The 26427-nt window shown below is 35.9% G+C and overlaps 1 protein-coding gene and 1 long non-coding RNA gene across 3 annotated transcripts; one reads left to right on the top strand and one right to left on the bottom strand.

Annotated features, from left to right (window-relative positions):
* Nucleotides 1–324: 324 nt before the first annotated feature.
* On the top strand, nt 325–10046 carry LOC140956818 (uncharacterized). Of its 2 annotated transcripts, XR_012171540.1 has the most exons (5): nt 325–464; nt 2083–2207; nt 8773–8974; nt 9048–9214; nt 9424–10046. It is a non-coding gene; the product is annotated as an uncharacterized lncRNA (long non-coding RNA). The 2 variants fall into 2 exon arrangements; XR_012171539.1 differs by having other exon boundaries at nt 8773–9214.
* Nucleotides 10047–10570: 524 nt separating this feature from the next.
* On the bottom strand, nt 10571–19286 carry LOC140957984 (uncharacterized). The gene is made up of 16 exons (XM_073415392.1): nt 19085–19286; nt 18868–18962; nt 18635–18748; nt 18172–18276; nt 18017–18088; nt 16480–16592; nt 16129–16272; nt 14558–14680; nt 14345–14447; nt 13726–13824; nt 13535–13606; nt 13341–13441; nt 12724–12841; nt 12183–12242; nt 11961–12071; nt 10571–11040 (listed from the first exon to the last, which is right to left on the bottom strand). The coding sequence occupies exons 1-16, from the start codon at nt 19212–19214 to the stop codon at nt 10930–10932; spliced, it is 1671 nt and encodes a 556-aa protein (XP_073271493.1). The 5' UTR covers nt 19215–19286; the 3' UTR covers nt 10571–10929.
* Between the last annotated feature and the right edge of the window lie 7141 nt (nt 19287–26427).

Below are 26427 nucleotides of genomic sequence, written 5' to 3'. Positions count from 1 at the left end.
TTTTATTAATTATTTTAAGATGTTTTTAAGTATATTTTTCAAAAAAAAATGGGATTTTTGGGGTATTTTACCCGCATGATTTTAATTTGTAACGATACGTAAATTTTATCGAATCGGGGGACTTTTTGAGGGTTCGGTTAATATTTTCAAAAATTTTCCAACACGAAATATTTTTCGAGAGTGTGTTTAGATTTAATGGGCCTATTTTTAAGCTTGGACTTAAACTCTTTTAATTCCTTTTAATTTAAAATAAGAGCCCATTAATCTAATTATTAAATATTTAAATAATACATATTTGAACCTACACCCATTATCACCCTCCCCAACAGCCGACACCCCCATCCAGAATTCCTTATCCTCGGTTTTAGAAAAACACTAGCTGGAGCATCGGTTTTCAATCATTTTTGCAAAGAAAAATTCTCTCGGGTTCCCTCGCCTCGTTCTTGCTCTTCAATCATCATCAGGCACGCATTGTATCTATTTTTTTCTTCATCTCACATGTTATTTATGCTGTTGAATGTATGATGCATGAAAACTCTCGATCTAGCAACAAGGATGCAAAGCTTTCGATTTTCCTTCATGTTTCTTTCATTTTTTTTGAATATTGCTCACGTCTTCCTGTTATTGTGCAAGGGGGGCGGCTGTTGGTTGATAAGGGCTGTAAATGGTGTCAAGGAATTGTCTTGGGGTGTAGAACCTTTGGCAGATCGTGTAGGGTGAGGGACCGAGGGTAAGGCTTTGATGGGGTGGCTCGATCTTTGGTGTTTCAAAGTGCAGGGTTCAACCAGCACGGCAGGGACCTTGCTGAGGCTTAGACCAGACCCTGGTGGGTCTGAGACAAGGCGTGGAGGGGCTCGGCTTGTGCTGGAACCATCCCAAAGACCCAAACACTGTGGATCGAGAGGGTAGAAGCTTGGATTCGGTTTAGCTGTGTTGGGAGAATAGCGAGCAGTAGGAGGGCTGTGGCTTGCATGGGATGATTTGCGTGGGTTCTTGGGGTCCAGAGTAGTCCTAAGGTGGTCTAGGAGAGGCCGAGCCATGGCTGGCTCATCGATTCTAGGCTAGGAACGAAACAATAAAGGGTTCGTGCACTAAGGAAGAGGGGCGCATGTTCTGTAATTTCCAGCAGCATACCAACAAGTTTTTTAGGGTTCCAAGGGGTTCGAATTGGGTGGATTTTGGTCTGGTATGGTGTTGTTAAATCATGTTTTAAGTTTGGTAAAATTCGGTTAAGTTTCGAGTCGATTTGGGTTAAAACGGGGACCCGTCCAAGTTTTAAAACGAATCGGTTAAGTTGTATAATGGGCTCGAGCTTACGTCTAAGAATGCTTTTTAAAATTTTTTGAGACATTTTAAGGAGTTTGGTAAGCTTCGGGTCAATTTTAGAGGTCCAGGGGTAAAAAGGTAATTTTTGAGTTTCCAGGGGCAAAATGATCATTTTGCACACGGGATGAGATTTTGGTCCTGGCAGCGCCCTGAGCACAATTTTATCATAATTTAAATGTTCATGCTTCATGATTCATGATTTTTAAGATTTTATGAAAATATACGTTGCCTGCTTGAATTCAAAGAAAATTTCATATGTGCATTATTTTTATAAGTTATAAAAATGATAATGTTTTGAATTACGGGAATTAGTTGTGGCTATCGAAGTATAGGTAAATGTTTAAGATGTATATATAAATGTTGATGATGAGGCCTAGGCACAGTGGATGGGTAATCTTGTCACTGATGTCCGAAAACCGCCGGGTACTGCGGTTCTATGTATGATGGATCCATCATAAATGATGATACACGATAGTCACCTCTAATGAACAATTCGCCTATGTAAATGATGAATGATGCATAATAAATGGTAAATGATGAATGATGAATGATGAACGATAAATGATGAATGATGATTAATGATGAGCTGTTTTTACACGTCATGATTTTCCACGACACGTTTATGTTACGCTTTTAAAGTTCATGAAAGGTATGTTTAGTATGTTATCTTTCACTGCTGTGCGTCATGTATATGTACTTGTTATTTCTGGTACAGGCGTGTTGAGTCTTTAGACTCACTAGGCCTGTGTAATGCAGGTGAGTTCGATATCGAGGGGACTGGAGGTGCCGAACTCTGAGTAGGCAGACCCGATGGGCGACACGACCCGAGGACCTCATGTTTTTCCGCACATTTACGATTTTATGATGTTGAGAGGATATGAGTATATTTTATGCGCTGTTGTTTTCACTGTTGGATGATAGGATTTTTATTCGCTTAGTTTCCGTGTTATTTTATTGGTAATTACTTACGATTATTTTTAAATGATATTTTCAGTAGGACTGCATGTATGAAATTTTTTCAAATGCTTATTTTCAAAATGTGAGCTTTATAAAAAACAAAAAATATTTTCGTATTTTTAAAACGGTAGACGTTACAGTATGAGTCGCACAAGAGGTCCAAAAAATTTGAGGTTGTGTGACCTTCAAAATCCGCCGCCGCCATATTGTTTGTGGCATTGTCCATCACTACTTGAACAACATGTTTCAGGCCAATCTCAATGATATTTTTTTCAACAAACTCAAAGATATAAACCTCGGTGTGTGCCTCAATGGTTTCTTCAATAGAACCAAGGAACGAAGTGCCTACCTTGCAATTAACACATATATTCATAATGCTTCTCCGCTTGCGATCGGTCCATGCATTTGTCATTATTGAACATCCATTTTTCATCCACTCTTCTTCATGTTGTTTTAGAGAAAATTTGGTCCTCTCAACTTCTTGCTTCAAAAGTGGCTCTCTTAAAAGATATTGACTTGGAGGTTTGTAGCCCGGACCGAATTGGCTAATCGCCTCTACAATTTGTCTAAAACTTTGAATGTCAATTGAATGAAAAGGAACCCCCGTTTCGTTTCGTATATCCATCTAGCAACATACTCATACACGCCATTTGTAAACTTTAACTTCAAGACATCATTTATGTTTTGTTGTCTTGCTTTTGTTGGATTGATTGCGGATGTCTACTTATCAATAGGCCCGAGGTTCTTTGGCTTCTTTTTGAAGTATCTCCCACCACTTGACAATCATCATCCTCTCCATCACCACCAATGTTTACCCTCGCCTTTTCTTCTTTTAGTTCTTCCATCCTTTGTCTCTTTTTATTCATGCTATTTTCAAGATAGTCTCTCACTCTTTTTTGCTCCTCATTGGATGCTTTAAGACATGCTTCAACTTGTCCTACAATACCCGCAATATGATGTTTAATCATATAAACTCTTCTTTTAATAACCGTCTTACACAACTTGCATGTGATATATTCCCTTTTCTCTTTATTCAACACCCTATATTCCCAAACAATATCATTAGACTTTGACATAAATTCCAACTCCGGTTGTTTATCTTTTTTCGTCATTAATCTTCATTAATAAATCAATAATAATAGGGGAAAAAAACAAATTTGCTTTTTGAAATCACAAAATCTGAAATATTATTAAAAAAAAGGTATGTTAAATAATAAATATACAATGTCTAACCTAAAGCTTCTGACGGCGAGAGGCGGTAGCAGGCAGTTTGTGTGGTGGGCTTAGTGGTTGATAGTGAGGAGTGAAAACCAAAAATAAAAATAAAAAAATAGGGTGTGATTTAAATAACTAGGGTTTTGAGTTTTAAAATCATTGGACTTTGATGAGGTTTTAAAAATTTGTTGACTACAACTTAAAAATGTTGATTTCTTCACCTGGCCTGCCTGCACGCCGCCTCCAGCCGCCTCGGTCCCCTGCCCACCGCCTTCGACTGTCTGCCCATCGTCGTATAGCTCGGACCGCCTAAAACTGCCGTCTCATGCGTAGGCGGGGCGGTCGAGGGCCGCCTACCGTTTAGGCTGCATTTGCCCCATTTATGTTTACGCCTGAGTTTAAAAAAACATTGTTTAAAAAGGACCATTATCGTAACGATCATGGGCTATCCCAATCTTGGGCTCCCTCGGGGGCCTTGTCTCGTATTGGGTTCCCATTGGGGCTTTTTCCCTCACGGGCTTTCCCATGCGTCATTACTCATAGGACTTGTTGGGATATCGTTTTTCTCGTGTCCAAAAACGCAGCGAAAGTTTAAAAAAATTTTATTTGACATTCAAAATAATTTTGGACACTATTATGGTTTAAATGATATAATCATTCATAGGGTGTTAGAAGTTGTATCTTTAGTGAATTATTTCACTTGGCTCTAACTATTCCGGTATTGCCGGATATAGCTCTTGTTGAATTTCTCTACGAACTTTTTTCGATCACCGAATTAGGTCTACGACCGAATTACTTGTTCCTATTTTAACTTGCACTAGAAAATTAGAAGATATTTTGCGTAGAGATATAACACTAAAAACCGACACAACTCTCAAACTAGGAGTGGCTGAATTTTTCTTGCAAAACAGAGCAACCCACGAAATTTTGGGAAGAGCCGAAATCCTCTTTTTTTTTCTTGCAAAAGTGTCGGATGCTATCTTGTTAATAAGAATCAAAATTCTTATTATTATTATTTCTAATTTTATATTTACTTAATTAATCTAATTAATTATGGTAATTAAAGATTCTAAAATTCCATGCCAACTTTTTTGCCAATCTCGATTGCATGCCATTCAATTAGAATAAAAAAATATTCTAATTATATTTCTAACCTTTCTTTTTACTTAATTAATCTAATTAATTAAGTTAACTAAAGATTCTAAATCCATGCCATATTAAATGCAATCTCGAATATTAATACATATATTTTGTGAGAATATCATGTATTAATATTATTTTGCTTTGTGTGCAAGTTTTATAAAATTATGGCATCATGAATATTTCCATATTACATAATTCAATACCCTATTTTATAAAAGCTTAATGAGCTATATTTTAACTCAATTGAAATATAATTAACTATTAAAGCCCATTTGAACTTTAATAAATTAGCATGATGTGTTTATACTCTTACAAGCCCATGATCCATGCTCTCATTACATTAATCTCATCATAATCCCGATCGACGATCCAATATCATCGATGTGACAATTTCAACTTGTTTGTTATTATGATATATACTTTAATTTCGAGATCATCAATGTCTAAATAAGGCGGGTGCACTTCTTCTTACTGTCTTTATCCGTCATGTTCTCAAAATTTATATAAGCTTTTATAAACTTTATTTATAAACTTATCGATTGATCATATCAAACTTATTTCTTATAAATTCGACTCATTGAATTTATTATCTCAACAGGAAGAAGTAAACCAGTACTTGTGTGACCCTCAATGGTTCAGGGATACATCTAGCTGTGGGTTCACAACTCTTTGTGATTCAGGACAATTTACTTTATTAGGGCTTACCTTAATTTGCCAACATTCCATGCACCAACATTTGATCATGATAATGTCATAAACCACTTTCTGATTAAACCCATAGAATCATGGTAAGAGCGCCTAGTAGCATCGCCCTGTGATTCTCTAGGTATCACTAATAGTGCCTGCAAGAACCAGTCGGTTATGATTAACGTACAGTATGGTCTCTTCATCTCATATATCCCAATCGAATCTGCAACCATTGATTCATCGGGGGTTGCATGAGAATTCGATAGCTATGTGATACAATCATGAAACATTAATAGTGTCATCGTATGTGCAATTGATAACTATTTTTCTAATGTACATCTGACACTCTAACCAGAGATTTCATGCACTATTATTTTGTTAGATCACATAGGGTATCCACACCCGTAGGTGAGCGGTGAATCCCCGACTACAATGCACTGGTTCCTACATGTTTCGCAACTGTACCCAATCTGGCCACCTGATGACCCTCTTGAAGTCGATAAACGAGTCAACGCATAACCCTAGCATACAGAGCCTCAATGTTGTCCCGGGTCGTAAAGACTAATGGTGTACAATCATAACCACGGACTTATTCTCTCGATGAATGATAATCACTTGGAAAGTCCTAGGGAGGGTGGTTTGGTATAATCATCATATGACTACCCATCTGCATGTTTGGATATCTCTATGCCCTTACCAAGAAATGTGGTACACAACATTAGAGATGCTAGTTTCGAGCTCAAGCGACCTTTATCCATGTTTTAGGCGGCTGAATCGAATAAGAACGAATTTAGATTATACAGTGTTTACAAATGAGTTTCAACATCGAATTACAATTCATTTGTATTAAAGAATAATCAAGGACTCTATTTATGCTAATTGCATGGGTATACAGATAAAGTAAAATGAAACTATAAAAAGTTAAATTATATTAAAATAAAGATTGTTTATTACACTTGAGTCAATAAATTCTCTAGCCAACAGTTGGCTTGCAGAGCATCTACTCTAACACTCTCTACACCATGTTGGTGGAGTGATACCTCCCCAAATCTCGAACCCATGACCTCCTGGCATAAGTACATAGTTCAAAGAGACTTGATACCAATTGAGCTACTATAAACTGTAACACCCTTCTTCTATGATTGGAGTAATTAATTATCATTACGCTCGTAATTAAAATAGAGTTTGATAGATATACCTATATCATGGAACAATTCAATCTATTAACACTAGTGTGATGATTTATAAAAATTTTGACATGATGTCCCTATATTTCAGACGATCCAATAATCCAAGCAATAGTTAAATTCGTATACCGTACCACAACTTACTTATAAAAACATAAACGCGTCTACAACAACATGATCACAAGACAAATGTTTCATCCACAGTATTTCTCAATCCATTCTATATACGAACACATTCCTTTACCGTTATACATGTAGGCATAGACAACGTAAAATTTGTTTCAAACCCTAACATAAAATCAACTATAATACATATATGTGGAAGCCTTAACGATAGCATGTCCAGGTTCTTGTCGAGGTAAGACACTTCATAAGCATCCATTGGTGAACCGGCATCCTATTCACCTTCATTACCTGATCCTGTAATACATTAGCTACGTGAGTTTATAAAACTCAATAAGTTGGCACTTATACGTATCAATATGCGTAGAAGGAACATTCATATCAAATTGTGAGCAACAATGAATTCTTAAATCATTTCATATCATATATTCATGCATAACATGTAAACAGGTTCCTTGTTGTACTTGAGCCCCATTTGTTGACCTTTACTATTGTGATTGCTTTATTATATTGCTACTACTGTGTTGACCGTCAGACAGAATGCCCTGTGATAACACCACGATCCATGAACATATATTGGTCAATAGGTTGGTGGACTTGAAACCACCCATGATGTCAACGAGCTCGTATACATATAATAACCTGTTTTGTTCGTTTCGTACCATTTTCATGTCATGACATAGCACCTCTCTTGAACATTCATGATCTTTCATATCTAATACATAACAATGCTATATGGTGCTATGTTTTCATCAATAAACATATTAACAAAGTACATATAACAATAATCAAAAGAAAACATTTGAAACTCATAATATTACTCATGTATTACTTCAAGAACATGTCAACTTACTTTCCAAGAGTACGAAACCGTAGAATAAAGTTCTTTGGTCCTATGCTGTAAAATAAATCAATAATTCAATCACTACCTTCATACTTAAGCATATGGTTGAAAGTTACTCTATATGGTCCTCTACATATGAAAACCAACATTTCATAGCTGAATACTTACAACCCTAGGATGCTCTTTTGGTGGAGAGTTCAATTTTAGCTTCAATTTGAGGACGAAGATAAGATGGAGGATCACTTGAGGGAAGAACTTGGCAAACCCTTCTCTTCTCCCTTGTTTTTTCCTTGAGATTTGATGGTGGAATGGTGAAAAATGGCTGAAGACTCGATACTTATCCATTTCCATCACAAAATAATGTTGATAACTCACGATTTTGTCCAGGCGGCGCTTGAGCGGTAACATTTTACCGCTCGAGCGTGAACCATTCTGTAGAAACACCAAAATTTCGGTACAGGGGCGCTCGGGCGGTAAAATGTTACTGCTCGGGCGCGCCTCTACACGCAGCCTCGTCAGTGTTTGCTAAAAATAGACATCTTCCTTTTATAATTTGGAAAGTGGTCAACATAAAAGTTGTAGCTCTATTTCTTGGCTTTCATCTCCAATTGGCCTCATGTCATTTGCATATCTGAGTAAAGAGTTATGCTCATTCTACCAAAATGTGTCAGTGCAGGAACGACGATACACACAACACATTTCGAGGTGCTTTTGGCTTGTCTTCCACAATGATTTAGACAAAACCCAAAACATGAAAGTTATAGCCTTATATTTTACTTTCTAATGGTTGTGGCCTCACACAATTTGGATAAATATCCAAATTATTATGCTAAAACCCGTAAGAACTGCCATATTTTTCATCTCATTTATTGCATTTCCATATCAACTTCCATTACACTACTTTACCTACACATCTTACTATCCCTATTTAGACATATATTCATTCTCAATACAACATGGACAACATATAAATCATATTCAATCTCAATATAATATATCAATCGATGTCAATAGGTCCATATATATATTACAAGGAGCATTAGCGGCATCATTCATGTAAGTCATAATGAATCGATAAGCGCATAACAAACGACATTAATTCATTAATCATTTTTAGGAGTTACCGGGCATTACAATTATTTTACATGTTCGGTTTTATTCTTTTTTGAATTTTCATAGAGGTGTGGAATGTAATTTGTCCTGCTTTTCATCGATAATGTGTAGAGTCATCCATGCCCGACATGCACGGATCAGTTGTTTGGTTTGTAATCCGTTCTCTCTCTTTTTCAGCAATCATGTCTCAAAAATCCTAGTGTTCTGAAGTATATAGGGCTGGACAAAATCTCTGCTGAAAATTTGTCTCCAAAATAACTGGCTGCTGTGAGTGATGATGTTATGCCAATGCTTCAGTTTTTTATGTCAAAATCAGTTTATCTCAGTGCATTTTGACAGTTCTGAAACGTTCTAACCGACGGCCAATTAAACTATTAAGGTAATAAAAATCCTTTGTTCTTGGGATAATTGCCCTCCCTTGTCATGGTTATGCTTGTAAACTACAACTGCAGACTTGCTCTTAAAAAGGATCCTGGATATGTAAGAGCTTTGCTTATCATGGGGGCAGATACTGTGCAGAAACAACAACTTGTCGAGGCTTTTGTGCATTTTGAAAGTTCTGTTTCAAAGTTGGTTTACCCATTTTACCTTGGGGGTGGAAAAAGATTACACAGATAACGTATTCTATTTTGCTTGTGATTAATAGCTGCATTTATCTGTAGTAACATGATATTTTATAAAGCTTCTTTTATTTATTTACAGAGTGGGATTTGTAGATTTTATTATATTAATTATGACTGTAATCTACTTTACATAATTCAATTTAAGTTTTGAATCTTATGATAGTTTTCTTTAAGCTTATAACGTGTACTCTTCTATTTACTGCAGAGGATTGGCTCAAACTTCAACTCAGCTTCTCTTTGTTGGCCATCCGATAGAGGTTGAAAAACTTGATCTTCTGATTCTTTCCTCTCAATGGGCTGGTATTGCTTGCGTGCGGCAGGTAATACATAACAATGCTTATTTTATACTCGTTTAAATTTGTATATTTTGTTCCCCAGAGTGAACAATGGCTGTTATTTTATTACATGTTTGAGAAACTTTTACCAGAAGAACCGGCACTTAAGAGGTGAAAGAGGAATTCTGTCATTGTGTTGTTCCATATAGGCTTACCCTTTCTGAAAATTATCTCAAATGTAATGCGCACATGATTAACATCGATATAGCTAGTTGTGTACAAAAGTTGGAGAAGTGATGATATGATGTCACCATAATAATGTTCAATAGTTCTTGTCGTTGGCTGCTGCTATATACTCATTCGGAGAGATCTTCGATTTTGGTCCATCACAGACAAATCAAAGTATGATGATTTCTAAACAAGAAAAGTTGGTCAAATGAAACACTGCATGTATGTTACCGGATTAATTTTTCAGCTGCTACATCTTCAATCATCGCATTAGCCTCGAAGAAAATCATTCTGCACTTTTCACCTTTAACATCAATTATAAACTGCAGACAAAGGTATTATACGTAGCTTGATCGACTTCTTTTGCCTAACATGCATGCAATAGTGCTAATAATGGTTTTCTGTTCCTACAACATGGATCTTGGTTTTGACGTAATCATGCATCTTGTTTCCACTACTAATACAATGTATAGAAGATTCAGATGATTTTGCCAATTATCTGACCAGGGGTACGAGAGATTCTTGTGCTAACTGTTTCCCCCCAGTTTTATTGGATAATAGTTTGTATGCACAGATATGTCATTGCAACGCTTAGGGTGTGAAATGTTTCAGGACGGACATGTTAAAAACTTGCGCTTCAGGTCTATTGAAACCTCATGAGACTAAATGCAATTCACATGATCTGGGAAAACCAATGTATTCTTATCGAAGATGAGACTTTTCCCATCTTTACCGATCATAAAATAATGAAATTATTATCGAAATAGGCGGAGCTGAAAATGAGACAGATGATCAAATTACACATGCGTTCGGTGCACCTGAAATCTACTGCATTGATTAATATAATGATGTAAATTAATAAATAATGAAATTGAAATTCTGCTCAGTCAAAACAATCTATAAAAAAATTTAGATTCGATATCACGAATTTCAAATGACCCCAGATACACTTATTATACGACTGCGCTCGTAGTGCAGTATAAAGCTAGACTTACTTCTCAACTCGAAACCTGATATGAAACAAACAAAACTACTACTTGATTTACAAAAACAATTTAAACTAATTTATATAAACTCGTTTCCACGAATCGAAACATGATTAATGAGCAAAGGAAAAGATCATACATGAATCTCCTCACATTCAAGGGTTCTTGAGAAGATAATCGATCTTTTGCTTCAGACAACCGTGACTGACGTTCATCAGAAGATCAAGAATTACCAGAACCCTGTTTAGCTTTCAGCACAAGTTCTTCAGTCGTCGTTCCAATAATTTCATTGGCACGCTTCAGGCCGACACAGTAATACCTTCCAATTGTATCCTGAAATACATAGTCCCTCCGTTATTATGTCAAAATTAGCAATACTTATTTAAACTCTTCATATCTTCAAAGTTATACCTCTCCAAAAAAATATGCTAAAGAAAACAACCCCTGATAGCATTGCCAATACCACCCTCAAAATTCAATAAAGGCACAAAAAAAGGCTGTACTCAAAACTGGGGTGACGAAGCCATCATCATCATGGAAGAGTTATCCAACAGATTAGAGCATCATCTCGTTGAACATGTAGATACTAAATTATAAAACAATCAATGAGTCTGCAACTCCTACTACCCCTCTATTATTCTTCATTTTCTGTATCTTTTTTCCTTTTATTTTTAAATTTGGACCCTGCTACAATACCGTATTCAAAAGTAAAACTTAAAAAATCAACCCTTTTAATTGTCAAATACCGTCAACCTCTTTCTGTAATTTTCTCCTTTCCCCATCTACAGCCACTGCACCCGCCGTAGAAGTGGCATCTACCATTGCACCTTTCATTTCCACTTCAAAACAGTTTACTCATTCCTTTTCATTTTCTCCCTCTCCTCCAGACTTCAGCCACCTCACGTTTCTTTCTGTACTCAAAAACCTCTAATGATAATTTTTTCCTCGTGATATTTTCAACACTGATTACAAAATTATGGTCAAGTTAAATGGAAAAAATAAAAAAAATCAAGTCCTCCGAAAAAATGACATTATTTCAAAAAGAAGGAAACGAGATAGTTTGTGTAGTGGCACGCAGTGGCTGTGCGTGAGAATAGTACCAAAGCGATGCCTGGGGTAAAATGGTCACATCTGCAACATAGGATACACAGCTCGAAGTCTTTTCTGGATTTTTTTAAAATTTATCTTCAACCCTAGTTATGTATCCAGGGTACCCCTAGACTCCTCACAAAATAGATGGAAAAGAATCTCACCCGACACACGATGCCTAGTTTCTCCAATTTGTGGAGTGCATCATCAACATCAAAATTACATTCTTCACCAAATTCATCTTGAATCAGTTCCTCACATTGCTGGTCAAGATCCTTTTTGAGTAATAAAAATGACATGTCAGTACTAGTAGATCCAAGCATTTCAAACTCGAAATCAAACAGGCAGATAAACATCAAAATGTCCATAAGACCAGCTCTGTGCACCTCTAAAGTAGCCTTTCCTTGCTCCATTAGTATGAAGAATGAAATAATGACCTCCTTCACCTGCACATTTGAAACATGGAGGTTACGCAGCAGTAAGCATCTAAATAAACAGCGGCATATCACATTAAGAAACTAGAAATTTTGCATATTTGAAATTCACGAAAGAATATGGAAAACAAATATTTAAAATACCAAATAAGCCACATGTACAAACCGAAACTTCCTATATCCGGCCAAGCAATGTACATTAAGAGTAAATAAATTTTTTAAGCCTCGCCCGTCTCACAAAAACTGAGTGAAAAAAATTGATGTTGACAGACACTAGTTTGTGATAATTACTTGATGAATGTAAGCTAATATTAGATCGTGGGAGTTGTACATCATACATGGAGTTTGCAAAGTTGCTTATTGTGTCTAACAAGTTCACCAAAACATTATAGACGGCTTCTTCATGTTTTGGGAAAGAAAAAAGAAAAATTTATCCAAGTATAAGTTGGCTATCAATTTTTTTTAAAAAAAATAGAGTATTTTTACAACTTACTTCTTGTTGAATAACATCATCGCACAAATGGAGAAGAGTGCCCTTTCCACTATCCAGTTGTTTGTCATACATTGACTGCGTGATTAGGTTCTGATATGTAGCCATATTCTGCTGAAACCTGCGAGCAAGTAAACAAACCTTAGTTAGAAACTTAGAATTAACAATAAAAAAGCAATGTTGAGCAATAAATATTGATGTAATCATATTAAATAATCAGACAATTCACGTCTAAGGCGAAAAGGATGATGGATTAAGATCATTTTAAGCTGCCTTGTGATACGGAAACAGTTGGTTCTTTCTAATTCTCAGTCAAGATTTAGAGTGGATGGTTCAGTTTGCTACATAGGATAGTAAATACTAGCAAGCAAGAAGTTATTTCGAAATGGCATCCAAAAAATTCCACTGGGCATGGAGAACCTATTTTGTCCTGAAGCCCCATAAATGGCCATTAATGGATATCCATGGTGGATATTTATGTTTAAGGCTTACAAATAACACATTCTTCTCGATGGCTTTGACAGTAAATTTTTCTTACAGCGTTGATTTCAGATATTTAGCATTTTCAACTGAATAATATACAATGAAAAGCATCCAAGTCCAATGAAAAGAACACTTACGTGAAGTATATTTTTGCACAATAACCAATTACCGTGGAAAGGATAGCAAAAATGACCCAGAGGTCAGCTTTGGGCATTTCAATAGAACCAGCTACAGCAACCTGGAAGAGTCCACGAAACAACCATATCAAAAACATTAATAATGTTAGGATAATTCAAACTAAGGGGGTTATTAATGCCATGAGATATCTTACCAGTCCAACCACCGCCGATACAATAAATTTAAGCCAGTCCATCCGCGTTAAACTCGGATTTTTTTTCTCGGGCTATCAAAAGAAAGCAAAAGTCTGAACTTGGTTAGTTGCAATTCAAAATACGATGCTAGAAGAAGACACCATAGCACAAAATTGAAATGAGCTAAGTACAAGGAAAAAGTATCGCTCACAAGAACAAGTTCCATATCAGCCATAGGGATGCTTTTGAAATGCTTCACAAATATGCCTCGTTCTGGCTTTGTTAAGGAAGTAGCTCTCCTACACAATAACTATTTTCCATCAACCTTCAGTCTAACATACAACGAAGGATAGACAATTGTTGTTCATAAAACCCAAAAAGATCCTCAGATTACCATAAGCACTAGGTAACCACCCTACCTTGGGTAAAAACCAATGAATAACATCAAGAAGAAACACGTTAAATATGGCTTTCTTAAGTTTTTTTCAGGCGATGATCTTATAAACCGATGCACCCACCTACAGAACTTTCATAATAGCGATTGCAGATAAGGGTTTTCAGAGTCTTTTTTTTTATTATAGGAAAATATATTATATTTATTAATTAAAGCAATAATTACAGATAGCGAAAAAAGTGATCCGCGAAAAAAGACAAAAACTTGCTCAAATCGACAACATATATAACTCCAATTTCTCGCTATGACTGAAATCGAGAAGTTCTTAAACTTTACATGCTTCTCAATCCAGCTAGATACCCGAATCTTAATATTGTCCCAATCCTCTTCAACCAACTCTTCAAATCTGTCAAAAATCATTTTATTCCGCTCCAACCATACCGAGCAACAAATACAATGAACTGTTATTATCCAAAAAATTAAACCCCTCATACGAAGATCTTGGAACCACCGAAATCGGACTCATCTCCTCCAAAGCTCTAAACCAAAGATAGCTCGTGAAAGAACAATGAATAAGTAGATGTGCTGATTCTCCACCTCATTCCAGCACAACATACACCAATTCGGACACAGAGCACACGAAGATCACTTCTTTTGCATCATCTTACAAGTAGGCAGCTTACCCAGCACCGCGGTCCACGAAAAGACTTGAACATTTGGTGGGACCAGAGCTTTCCAAATGACATAAAAGAGAGGGAATAAAGGAAACCCACTGATCGGAAAGAAATACTCATAGAAAGTTTTGACTGAGAATACTCCTGAAAGATCCCCGTCCCAAACCTCGATACCGTCAACCCCTCCCCCGCCCCTCCTCCCTAAAGATCCTAACAAAAAGCTCAAGTCCCTCCTCAGATTCTTCAACACGTTCACTTTCTCATCCCTCAGCTCAACTAGTCGGGCGCCAGACAGCGCCTATTCAACCTAGACGGAGATTATGCGCTGCTAGGTAGAACTAGACGCTACCAGGCGGATTCCACGGTATCAGTATAATAAATCACAAACTATAACTCAAATACAATAACATCAAATTTAAAATGCGTTCAAAATTATACAACTAATAGAATATCACAAATTTACTTCGTTTCTTCTCCATAAATTTTCAACAATTTGTTCGTCGTCAGGCACAGACTCAATATCATCGTTATAATCCTCATCTTCTTCTTTAGATGCAAAATTCTTCGGATGCAAAATCATCCTCGTGGAGTTCTCTAACTTTAAATCGCAGACGAAGATATAGTTTGGTGTATTAGGATAATAAACAAATCACATTATTTGTTGGACTTTGGTTTAGCCGTTTAGGGTTAGGGCCTATTAAAAAATAACTTTCATTTTTTAAAATTGGGCTTTTAACTTGAAAAATTTTCAAAAAAAAACCCAAAAAAAACCAAAAAGCCCTAATCGTTTGCGGCGTCTAGGACGCATAGACCGATTAGTAAGCGCCTAGGCGGGAAGTTGGTAAGCGCCTAGGCGTGCTTCCCGCCTAGGCTGGCCGACTAGCAATTTTTCGGTGCAGTTGGCCCGCGTCTAGCGCCTAGGCTGAATTTTAGAACATTGCCATATACATGAATATGAAAATTATAAGAAAAAATTGCAAAATAAATATAAATGATATGCTTTAACAAGATAACAAATATTAAATNAAAAAAAAAAAAAAAAAAAAAAAAAAAACAATTAACAAGATAATCTAATCAATACACAAATAATAAATCGACAATTTTAGCATAAATCTACCCTATGTCATCAATATTCAAAAGATGAAAAAGCATGTGAATATTTGGCTATCTTCTGTTATCATCTCGTATTTTTCCATCTCAAAATTATTAATAAAATTGAGAGAATATATTTTAAAAACAACTCCGGAGGAAAAAATAGTCCATCGAGGAGAAAAGGAAGCCCAAGTCCGTCAAGAGAAAAAAAAAAGGAGCCTTGATGCTCATAAGGGAGGAACGAGGACAAAAAGAAATCTGATCAGAATGATATACCATTTCATCCCCAATTTTAAAACTTAAACACGTAAAAAAATTTCCATAATTGAGTTCCGTTTTATTGAGTGAAAAGCATTAATGAAAATTTTTTATTAATTAGATGAGAATACAAAGAAAATAACTGAAGGATAAGGGAAAAAAGGTAAAAGGCCATAATAACTAGGAATAAAAACACTAATATTCAGACCTGATTTCCATGTTCTCGAGACGAATGCGTTCAACTTGGAATTCATTTCCAGTCCCAGAGGTAACTTCATCATCCTTTTTTGGATTCTTTTTATGGTGTGAACTTGACCTCCTCTGCAAAACCTTCTCTAATCTATATTACAAAAGAATGCTTGCTTAGAGTTCAGTGTATATAAACATGAAAGGATGAATATGAACCAAATATACTTTGTAAGCAAAACTCAAAAGGGCAGACAAAAGTGCCCAATAGAGCCCTGAACAGATAACCTGTGTTTTACGTGTACTTGAATCAATACCCCTAGTAATGCTACAAGACACTAAGTCGTAAGAAGTCAATCACCTGGTTTTCCTCAAAATCCATGCCCAGAAACGTCCAATGATGACATCCACTTTCTCCATAAAAAAATAATCAGTGGTCTTATCGAAGCCAATCCCACGTCGAAAGATTATATACTAACAAGAAATGCGTACAAGTACAATGTTAGAATGTTGAGCGCATATTAAAATTGATTCTAAAGAAAAAACAAAGTATATAACTTGAAACTAATTTTTCACAGATCATACTTTTTTTATTTTTATGTGACTAAATTACATGTAGAATGTAATGAAATAACTACAAATAGATTAGGTCAAAATCTATGAGTAGATAACTCTCAGATAATGCTGTTAGTAGCTTACAAGAATCCCTTCCTGGACTACCTGAAAGGGCAACTACACTAAGCAAGATGTTGTTCGTAGATTCCTTAGATGCTCCAAGGCAAAATTTGCCTTATAAGAACATCATGAAAGAAACATAAAAAATTTAAATAGATGCAGACTTGGTAAGGTCTATACTCATCAAGCAAGCAACTTCAGGTAATTGTCGTATTGTACATGTGTACAAGACAACTTAGAGTAGAGATAAACAATCAGTTGTTGCAAAGGAGCGGTCCCAAATTTGAATTTTGCCTATAGCACAAGGATGATACCTGGTTAGAAAGACTACTGGAAGAATTCGAAAGAAAAATTAGATCATCCGATGATGTATATATAATAGAATATAATAAAAGTTGATAATACGCGTTGTTATCATTTAACTTTACCAACCTGCCTGTATTCTCATCATTTAACTTTACCAACGTGCCTGTATTCTTATTACAGCTCGAAGCGAAGGAAAAAGCTTCTCGTTTTTCCTTCCCCGCGAGTATAGCATGGTGAGCCCAAGGGATATGAGATAACAAAGAAAAAATGAGCATCGCTCAGAATCCAATTATTGCAACAAAACTAAACATATAGAGATTGATAAACACTACTATTTTAAAAAAAATATAAAGAAAATGGCATTATATATGGATGAATGATATTCCAACCGAGCAACAAGTTGCAGACCTCCACACAAAAGGTTTATCCAAATCAAGCTTTATAGAGCTAGTTGGCAAGCCGTGAATGCCCAACATATATCATTCAGCTTGAGGAAGGGTGTTGCAGATCTTTAAGAATAAGTTAATAAAGGTGGATAAGTTGAATTACAATATGTTCGTTTTAATAATATTAGTATTATTTGATCTTGTTTTTATTTTCTTTAATTGTTTGCACGGATTTTGCTTATCCTTCCTTCTTTAGTCAGTTGCATTTATATAATTTGAACATTTTATTCATTATGAGATACGATTGAAGATTTTATGTAATCTGATATTTATCACTCCTTTACTTAACAAAATATTTATGTGTGTGAACAGATCAAGAATAGTAATAGAAATACTAAAATTTAAGGAATATGGCAAATTGGTTCTCCTGAGTCAAAGATTATACAAGGATCAAAATTATATTCATCTAAAAAAATCTGAAAGTGATATTAAAATTAAAGATGCCACACACACAGAAAGAGAGATATAGACCTTATCTGCGAAGTTTGGGAGGTTTTGATGAGGATGTGCTTCAAAAAAACTCTTCAAAAGCTTTCTATCAAGCTACATTCAGAAAAAATTGTACCATGAACAAACACGCTATTGTATATGCATGTGAATGGATAAATCTTATTTTTGCGCATTACCTTAGATTCATCGACCGTAATGGGAAGATTGAGAAGATATTGCCCTGACTGTGCAACATCAATCTCCTCGTCAGTGGCTATCTTAAAATTGCTCTTTTCCATAACCTGCATGATCAAATAAATTGCAGTTAACCTGCAGAAAAAGGAATCAAGTAGACATCAAAAATAGAATGGTTGTTCCACGATTTTATTTCCCCTTTCCCATTCCCCCTCCACCTCAAGGATGGGCAGAATCGCTGGGGAGTATAAACATAGTCCTAACTGTAAAGGAAACTCCTGACTAGAAAATAATATCTGAGACCGGGTAATGGATTGTGGTCTGCAGCAAAATCATAGGCAGATATAGTGGACATAGGATTTTTTCGTGGAATCTAATATATGACCATGATGACAAAGTTTCAGACTTTCAGAATCAGAAAGCCTCTACCGAAGGCTCATATCTGTTGGCATGACACCACGTTACCTGGAATAAATAGGTCAAAAAATTCTGTTCAAGAATGTCAATTTCATCCTTAGCTAAGTTCTGCTGCTCCAATTTTTTGGAACCGTGTAAAGGATCAAAGAGGGAGTAGAGTTGCTGTAAGCAAAGAATAAGCATATAAACAAATTATTGAACGTAAGCCAGAAGAAGAAGAAAAGCATGATAACGTCCGTATAATCAGCAGCGAAAAAATAAAGAAGTTCGAAGGAAATCACCATAAGATCCTCGAACTGTAAGAGGTACCAAGCTCGAATCGTGTATTCAACTCTCTTGCAGAGTTTCAAAAACTCGGCACGATCAGCACTATGTTCTGCAAGCAATTGTCGAAACAAAGCGGCCGAATTATCTTAATTAGAACAGCATTTTCATCGCAACACGGTTCACATCAATTGAAGAGATTACAACAAAAAGGAGGACAAAATCTATGCATACGAATGAGGTTGGACAAGTGAACGATGAGCTTGGGCTTGAGAATTGGAATGACGGATTCTCTCTCCAATCGTATCAACTCTTTCCGATTATTCTTCGTGGTGGTGGCCGCGGCGGTGGTATCCTCCTCCATTAATGTGGATATTCTCTCTTGTTCCTAAAACGTCTAGACGATGCTAACATACCGACTCACGCCAACTGTATTTATATATTCTCCAGTGGATAAATTGGGTTTAGATTGCGAAATGTATAAAAAAATTTCTCTTAATTTGGACAGTTATACTTTACGTCGTAGGGCATCTCCAACCGAGAATTGAAAATAATATTTCACCCTATTTTGCTGTCCTACACCTCCTGACGTCAAATTGACGCAGGGTGTTGTATTTTTTTTTTAGAATTTTTTATTTACTTTTTTATTATTTTTAAATTATGATTAATTTAATAAATAATATATTTAATAATATATGAATTCTTTAATATATTTTAAATGATTTAAAAGCATTTAATTAATATATTAAATAAAAAATATTTTGTTAGTATTAATAATTGAAATTTATTTGATTAACATATTAATCTATAAATTGAAAGGTTGATGTAAATCATTACTGTAAATAACATAATCGAATACACAAATTTATTGAATAATATTTAAACATTCAAACACACGATTAAAATAAAAAAACGAAATCAAATACATTTAATTTAAGTGCAAGGATAATAAAAGAGAACTAACTAAATTATCAATAATCTGGAAAATCAGGTCCTGATCCAGATCCAGATCCTCCAAAATCACCAAAAAATTTTCCAAATGTGTTACCTTCACGTTGTCGACGTTCTTCCTCTCTTTTCTGCATAATTCTTGCTCTTTCATTTTGAACCATTTGACGCATTTCTGGATCACCAATTGTGGTCAGATCCATGTACAAAATTTTATTCTCCTCTTGAAATGCAGCCAATGCTATTTGTTGTTGACAAATTTCTAGCTTTTTTTGAAGGCTCGGGCAATGTTTTCAAAAACGTACTAAAACGAAATATTTTTCGGGAGTATTATTGGACTTGTTGGGTTTGTTTTAATGTTAAATGAACTCAAAGCCTATTAATCCTCTTAAAATTTTATTTGGGGCCCATTAAGGTGTTATTAACTTAACCTAAACCTAATTTATTTAACCCTAAGAATCCCCTAACCTAGCAGCCGCCCTCCCCTCTCCATCAGCAGCCCTTTCATGTAAAAAAGAAAAAAAAAACCAGCAGCAAAAACGTTTCCTCCATTTTTCTTCCAAGCAAGTCTTCTCCCCGCTCCTCCGGTGCTTCCCCGATGCGCGTTTCTTCGAGTTTTTGAGCATCTACACATCAAAGCACACTTGTATTTTGTTTTCTCCTCATTCATGCCATAAATATGCTGAAATATATGTAAATTCATGACAATCTTTTGATCTACCATGGACTTACGTTTTCAGGCAATAATTTGACATGTAAATGCATTCCTCTTGTTAACAACTCACGTGTTCTTGTAGTTGTGCAAGGGGGATGCCGTTTTTGTGCATTCTAAGGGCTTTTCTCGGTGGTAAGGTTGTATCATTATGCTGGAGTTGAGGTTTAGTCGAGATAAGAGGAGGGCCGATCGGTGTGTTGTTGAGGTATTGTCACGGCTTTGGGTAGATCAAGAGATTGGGTGAAGCCGATGGCATGAGGGGCTGTTCCAAGCCGTGGACTAGACCCTGGTGGGTCTGAGTCATGGCCTAGAGTGGCCTGCACGCTGCTGGTCTTGTCTTTAGAGCCACTTGGAGTCGTGGAGTAGAGGTTGGCCGCAGGTGGTACTTCTTTGGTGACTAGCGAGCGTAGGCATGTAGCAGCTTGCATGGGGCTGTGGCCGTGAGTCAAGTAGGTCCAGTAGGGTCCTAAGGTGGGCTAGGAGGGGCTGGTGCATGGCTGGTCCCGTTTGGTGTAGGCTAGGATCGAAAATATGGAAGGTGGTGTGGTGCGTCTAGGGTTTCAAGTTGTAACTTGCAGATTTTTCCAGCAACTTTCAGCAAGGGTTTGGGGGTCATACGGGGTCTAGAATTGTTGGTTTAGGGGCTGGTCTAGTAGAGTTAAGTCATGAATTGAGTTGGGAACAATTTCATTAAGTTTCATATTGATTCGAGTTAAAACCGAGACCCTGTCCAAGTATTAAAACGAATCGATTAAGTTTTAAATCGGGCTCGAGTTTACGTCTAAGAAATAATTTTAATTATGTTTTGAGGAGTTTGGTAAGCTTCGGGTCGAAATTTAGAGGTCCAGGGGTAAAAGGGTCATTTCGGGTTCCCAGGGGCAAAATGGTCATTTTGCACCCGAGTTGAGTTTTTAGTCCTGGCATCGTCCTGAGCACAAATTTATCATGTTTTTAATGTTTATGTATCATGTATATGATTTTTACATAATTATGAAAATACGTTGCATGCTTGACTTTAAGAAAAATTTACGTATACGCATGATTTTATTAAGTGACGAATATGATGTCATGTTTTGAAGGATGAGATTTGGTCGTGACTAACACGATGACACGATGACATGAATGGCCAGAGCTCAGTGGACGGATAATGTTATCGCTGACGTCCTCACCGTCGGGTACCTCGGTTACACGTAGATGAATCCATCGTCTGACATGATGATACGAAAGTCACAACTAATGAACATAATTCAAATTAAGAAAATGAACACGTATATGTTGATATGATGTTATATGTTATGTAAATATTTATGCTTTTTCAGGTCATGATTATGCATACGACTTTTTAAGAACATGAATTGTATTTTTACTACGGTACTTTTCACTGTCGTCTGTATGTATGTGTATTTGGTATTATCATTACATGTGTGTTGAGTCTTTAGACTCACTATAAAACGTCCACTACTTGTTTTTCTAAAAAAAATACTAAAGATTTTTTTTTCTACTACACTTGGGCGATACATACATATATACTTTAAATTACATTGCACCATTTTAAAAATAAAACAACCAACTATATTTGAAAATTCAAAAGAAATAATTCAAAATATAAAATCGTCAAACGTTTTACCAAACCTAAACTCAGCAATATTTCAAAATCATCTTTCCTCTAACATCCTCTCCAAAACCACTCAAAATCATATAAAAATCGTAAAAATCTTTAACGTAAACTTAAATGTAAATCATAATCATAATGCGGAAAATATAGCGCTGGTCCCCGAGTTGTGTGCATCTTCAGTCTAGCAAAATCAACCATCGAAACCTCCATCAACATTAATATCATGCTCACCTGCACCCATCCCACCTAATGAGTCTAATGACTCAGCAAACCATCATCTTGATAACAAGTAATATATATACAATCGCATGCAACAGTGAAAATACTTTTACTTAAAATAACTTTTCATGAACATGCATAAACATAAACATTTTCCTTTCATCATTTCATATCATATATCATTTCATCATAAACATTTTCCTTTTCATCATAAGCATATACATTTTCCTTTTATTGAATTCAGATCGTTAATTATGACTTTCATTTCATCATAAGGTCGATGGATCAATCTACATATAACCATAGTACTGGGCGACGGGGATATCAGCGACACTCTCACCCGTCAACTGAGCCTTGGCCTATCATCATCATATGGAAATACGATCGTCGGGCTCCCATTGGGGCCTTCTCCCATAGACGGGCTCCCTCTAGGACTTTCTCCCGTAAATGAGCTCCTTATGGGGCCTTTTCTCTCACGATATCCCAAATCATATCATCATAATAGTCACAATTACTTCACATCCTCCTACGTTTCATATTTTCATCACTTATAAAAATCATGCATATAAATATCATTTTTCTTTTTTAAACCAAGCATGCAACATATCTTTTAACTTTAACATTTTATCATAAAATTTCTTAAACATTCAAAATAAGCATTTTATCATATATTACAACATTCGGGGCACTGCCATGCCGTCTAACCATTTTTCAGTGTAAAACGACCGTTTTACCCCTAGACGTAAAATTTCTCGATTTTGACTTTTTCTTCCTTTCGTGACACTAGACCATGCCAATTAATTATTTAAGCTTGCATTAATTTTCTTATATTTTTATCTAGCTTAAATTCGAGGCTTTCTATTTATTTCGTAATTATTAATTTGTAGAGCGTTTAATTCCCGAATTAATTCAAACTTTCTTATTAAATTTCCAAATTTTAAACATAGACTTTTTATACTTAAATTACCCCCGTGAACCATGATTCGACCCCCGTGAACCATGTTCGAACCCTTTTTACCATTAAACCCTAAGAATCGAACCCTAACCTCTCCCTAATTTTAAACATAGACTTTTTATACTTAAATTACCCTCGTGAACCATGATTTGACCCCGTGAACCATGTTTGAACCTTTTTTACCATTAAACCCTAAGAATCGAACCCTAACCTCTCCCTCGAGCCATCTCTCATTTTCTTCGAGCCATGCCCGAGCCACCTCGAGCCGAGCCCTTGCCAGACCACCTAGGGATCCTACTGGCCAACCATGACCCCTTGAACAAGCCCCTAACCCCCTGTAATCCTCTTGCACGTGAACAAGAAGTTGTGCGAGTCTTTCATGTTACGCCTAGGACTCCTAACACCCCTAGGATTCCTCGCCCAAGCCACTACCCGAGCCCTCACCCTATGGACCATCTCTGGACCTCTCTGTGACCTAGCCTAGACCAGCCTTGACTACCCAGGCCGAGCCACAAACCCTTACGCACAACAGCCTCTCCCGTTTTGGCTCGGGAAGAGTCCTAGCTAGCTTGGACCCCTTCCCAGCCGCTGTGCTCGAGTCTTAGCGTGTATAGGACTCTTCCTCACACTCAACCATGCCTGGCCCAAGCCCTGGTCAAGCCCTAGTCGGGCCATGCCCTGGTTACCCCCTAACCGAGACCTTAGTGCATCAACATGCTTCGATTCGATCAAACTCGGTTTCTGTTCTTGTGCAGCCTATAAACCATGGCCTAGGGAAGTTTAAACACCCTTAAAATCTTCCCTTTTGGTGTTCCTATGATGGTATCCCCTTCATGCAATAATACATCAAGTTTTGGAACATAAAATCATACCTTATTCACATATTAGTGCATAAAAGAAAATATTCAAAAATAAATCATGTTTTTCATGCAAACAATAAGCAAACACATATTAGGATGTTATAGATGAGAAAATAAAGATTATGACATGTCTTTGCGTAATTTACGCTCGAAAACGAATCGATGATGCGAAGAACGACGACGTAAAACCTTGGCAGAATTTTTCCTAAGAAAACCAATGCTTCCTTTATGCTGATCTTACATGTGTGCGTGTATTTTGAGGGGAGGAAAAGAGTTTGTGTGGTTTAGGGGAAGGGAGCGTGTACTTTAAGGGTTTTGGGATGGGGTTTTGGGCTTATTTATTTTAATTAAAAGGTATAGATTAAGATTGGGCCCATTAGTATGATATACAAGTCCCATTAATCATATTAGTGTATATTTAAAATATTCCGTTTATAAAAGTTCGTGAAATTATTAGCCGAGTTGTCAAAAAGTTCATATTTTAGTCGAAAATCGAATACCGTTAAAATTTACGTCTCATTGTATAAAATCACCTCAAAACTCCTGATCTTAAAAAATATCATAAAGCATCAACCTTATTTTAAATAATTAAAAACAAATATTTAATAAAAATATTTTTCATTTTTCAGCCATCGGTCTCTGTTCCTCAATCGCATCTCGAATAACTTTTAAAAATACAGTTTACATGCATTCATGTAGAAAAATACTTCATGACCATATAAATATATCAAACATAATTAATTAGGCAATTAAAATCATTTAATTAATTATTTCTCATTTTCCCTAGATTCTCATGCAGTTGGATTACGTCATTTTAAATTTTGGACCTTACAATTCCTCCCTCCCTAAAATAAAATTTCGTCCTCGAAATTAGAACTTACTGAATAACTCCTGGTAGTGACTCCTCATGTACCTCTCGGTTTCCCAAGTAGCTTCTTCTTTTCAAGTGATTTAGCCACTTGACTTTGACCATTGGAATAACCTTGTTTCGTAGTCTTCTTTCTTGTCTTCCTAGGATTTGCGTAGGTCTCTCTTCATGTGACATATTTGGAGTCAACTGCAGAGGCTCATAATTTAGTCATATGAAGGATTCGACATGTACTTTCGCAGCATCGAGATGTGGAACACATTATGCACTCCGGCTAGCATCGGTGATAATGCCACTCTATAGGCTAGTGTCCCAACCTTTTCCAAAATCTCAAATGGTCCAATGTATTTCTGACTGAGCTTTCATTTCTTGCCAAATCTTATAACACCCTTCATAGGTGCTAGTTTTACAATCACATATTGATCACCTACGGCAAGCTCTAACCCCCTTCGACACTTATCGGCATAGCTTTTCTGTCGACTTTGTGCAGTATTCATATTACCTCGATCTTGACCACTAACTCGAAGGTGTGCTTGATCAATTCCGGTCCAAACTCTCCTCGTTCTCCAACCTCGTCCCAATGTATGGGTGATCTACATTTCCTCCCATATAGTGCCTGATAAACATACATTAATTAAATGTTTTATAATATAAATTTATAGTTTTTGTTTTATTAAATGTTTAAATATTATATGTTTTATAATAAATTGTATAAAATATAAGTTGTTGTGTAATTATAAGTTTTTACTATTTTTACAGGTTCGACAAAACAAGAATAACCTTTGCGTTGCAAATGAGATTAAGATGATTTTTGGACCTGTAGAAATTTGATGTTAATATCTACAATATTAATGGCAAGCATGAGATAAAAATCCTCTCAAAATTGGGATCAAATTAAGTAACAAATAAAGTTACAAAAAGAGTGACAATTTTACCATGCTCTATCATTTTGATCATATCTGTCAAATTACTTGGTCAAATGGTAAAAAAAATACCACAATTCAAACAACTCAATTATTTACATGTTTTGTTTTATGTGGAAAAGAAAATTCGGATGAGAATATTTTTCAAAGTGATGTGTATGATGACAAAATTTCTTGGAACACCAATGAAGACTTATGTGTAAAAAAAATAATATTTTATTTGTGGTTGCCTCCCCAAATTTGGCTATAAATAGGGGTGCATTGTAATATACTGAGATATCCCTCATTTTATGAACAAACTCTTGAGTTCATAATATTTCTCTCTTTGTTTTTCTTTTATTTCTTCATTTAAATATAATTAGCATGTTAATTTCATATTCAAAGTTTTATACTTTGAATAATGAGTAGCTAACTTCCCAAAGTTGAGATGAAAAAGTGAAACTCTTGGTATGATAATAACATTATTAAAAGGTA

This window comes from Primulina huaijiensis, chromosome 14 (assembly GCF_012295235.1).
Source record: "Primulina huaijiensis isolate GDHJ02 chromosome 14, ASM1229523v2, whole genome shotgun sequence".
Taxonomy (NCBI): Eukaryota; Viridiplantae; Streptophyta; class Magnoliopsida; order Lamiales; family Gesneriaceae; genus Primulina; species Primulina huaijiensis.
Note: the sequence above shows the minus strand (reverse complement) of the source record. Positions and strands in the feature narration are given on the sequence as shown.

Coding starts and splice junctions, on each gene's coding strand:
- LOC140957984 (XM_073415392.1), bottom strand. CDS start 19,214: ATGGAGGAGGATACCACCGCCGCGGCCACCACCACGAAGAATAATCGG. Junction 18,963..19,084: donor TCACTTGTCCAACCTCATTC/GTATGCATAGAT, acceptor AATTGCTTGCAG/AACATAGTGCTGATCGTGCC. Junction 12,243..12,723: donor ATGATGTTATTCAACAAGAA/GTAAGTTGTAAA, acceptor TCAAATGTGCAG/GTGAAGGAGGTCATTATTTC.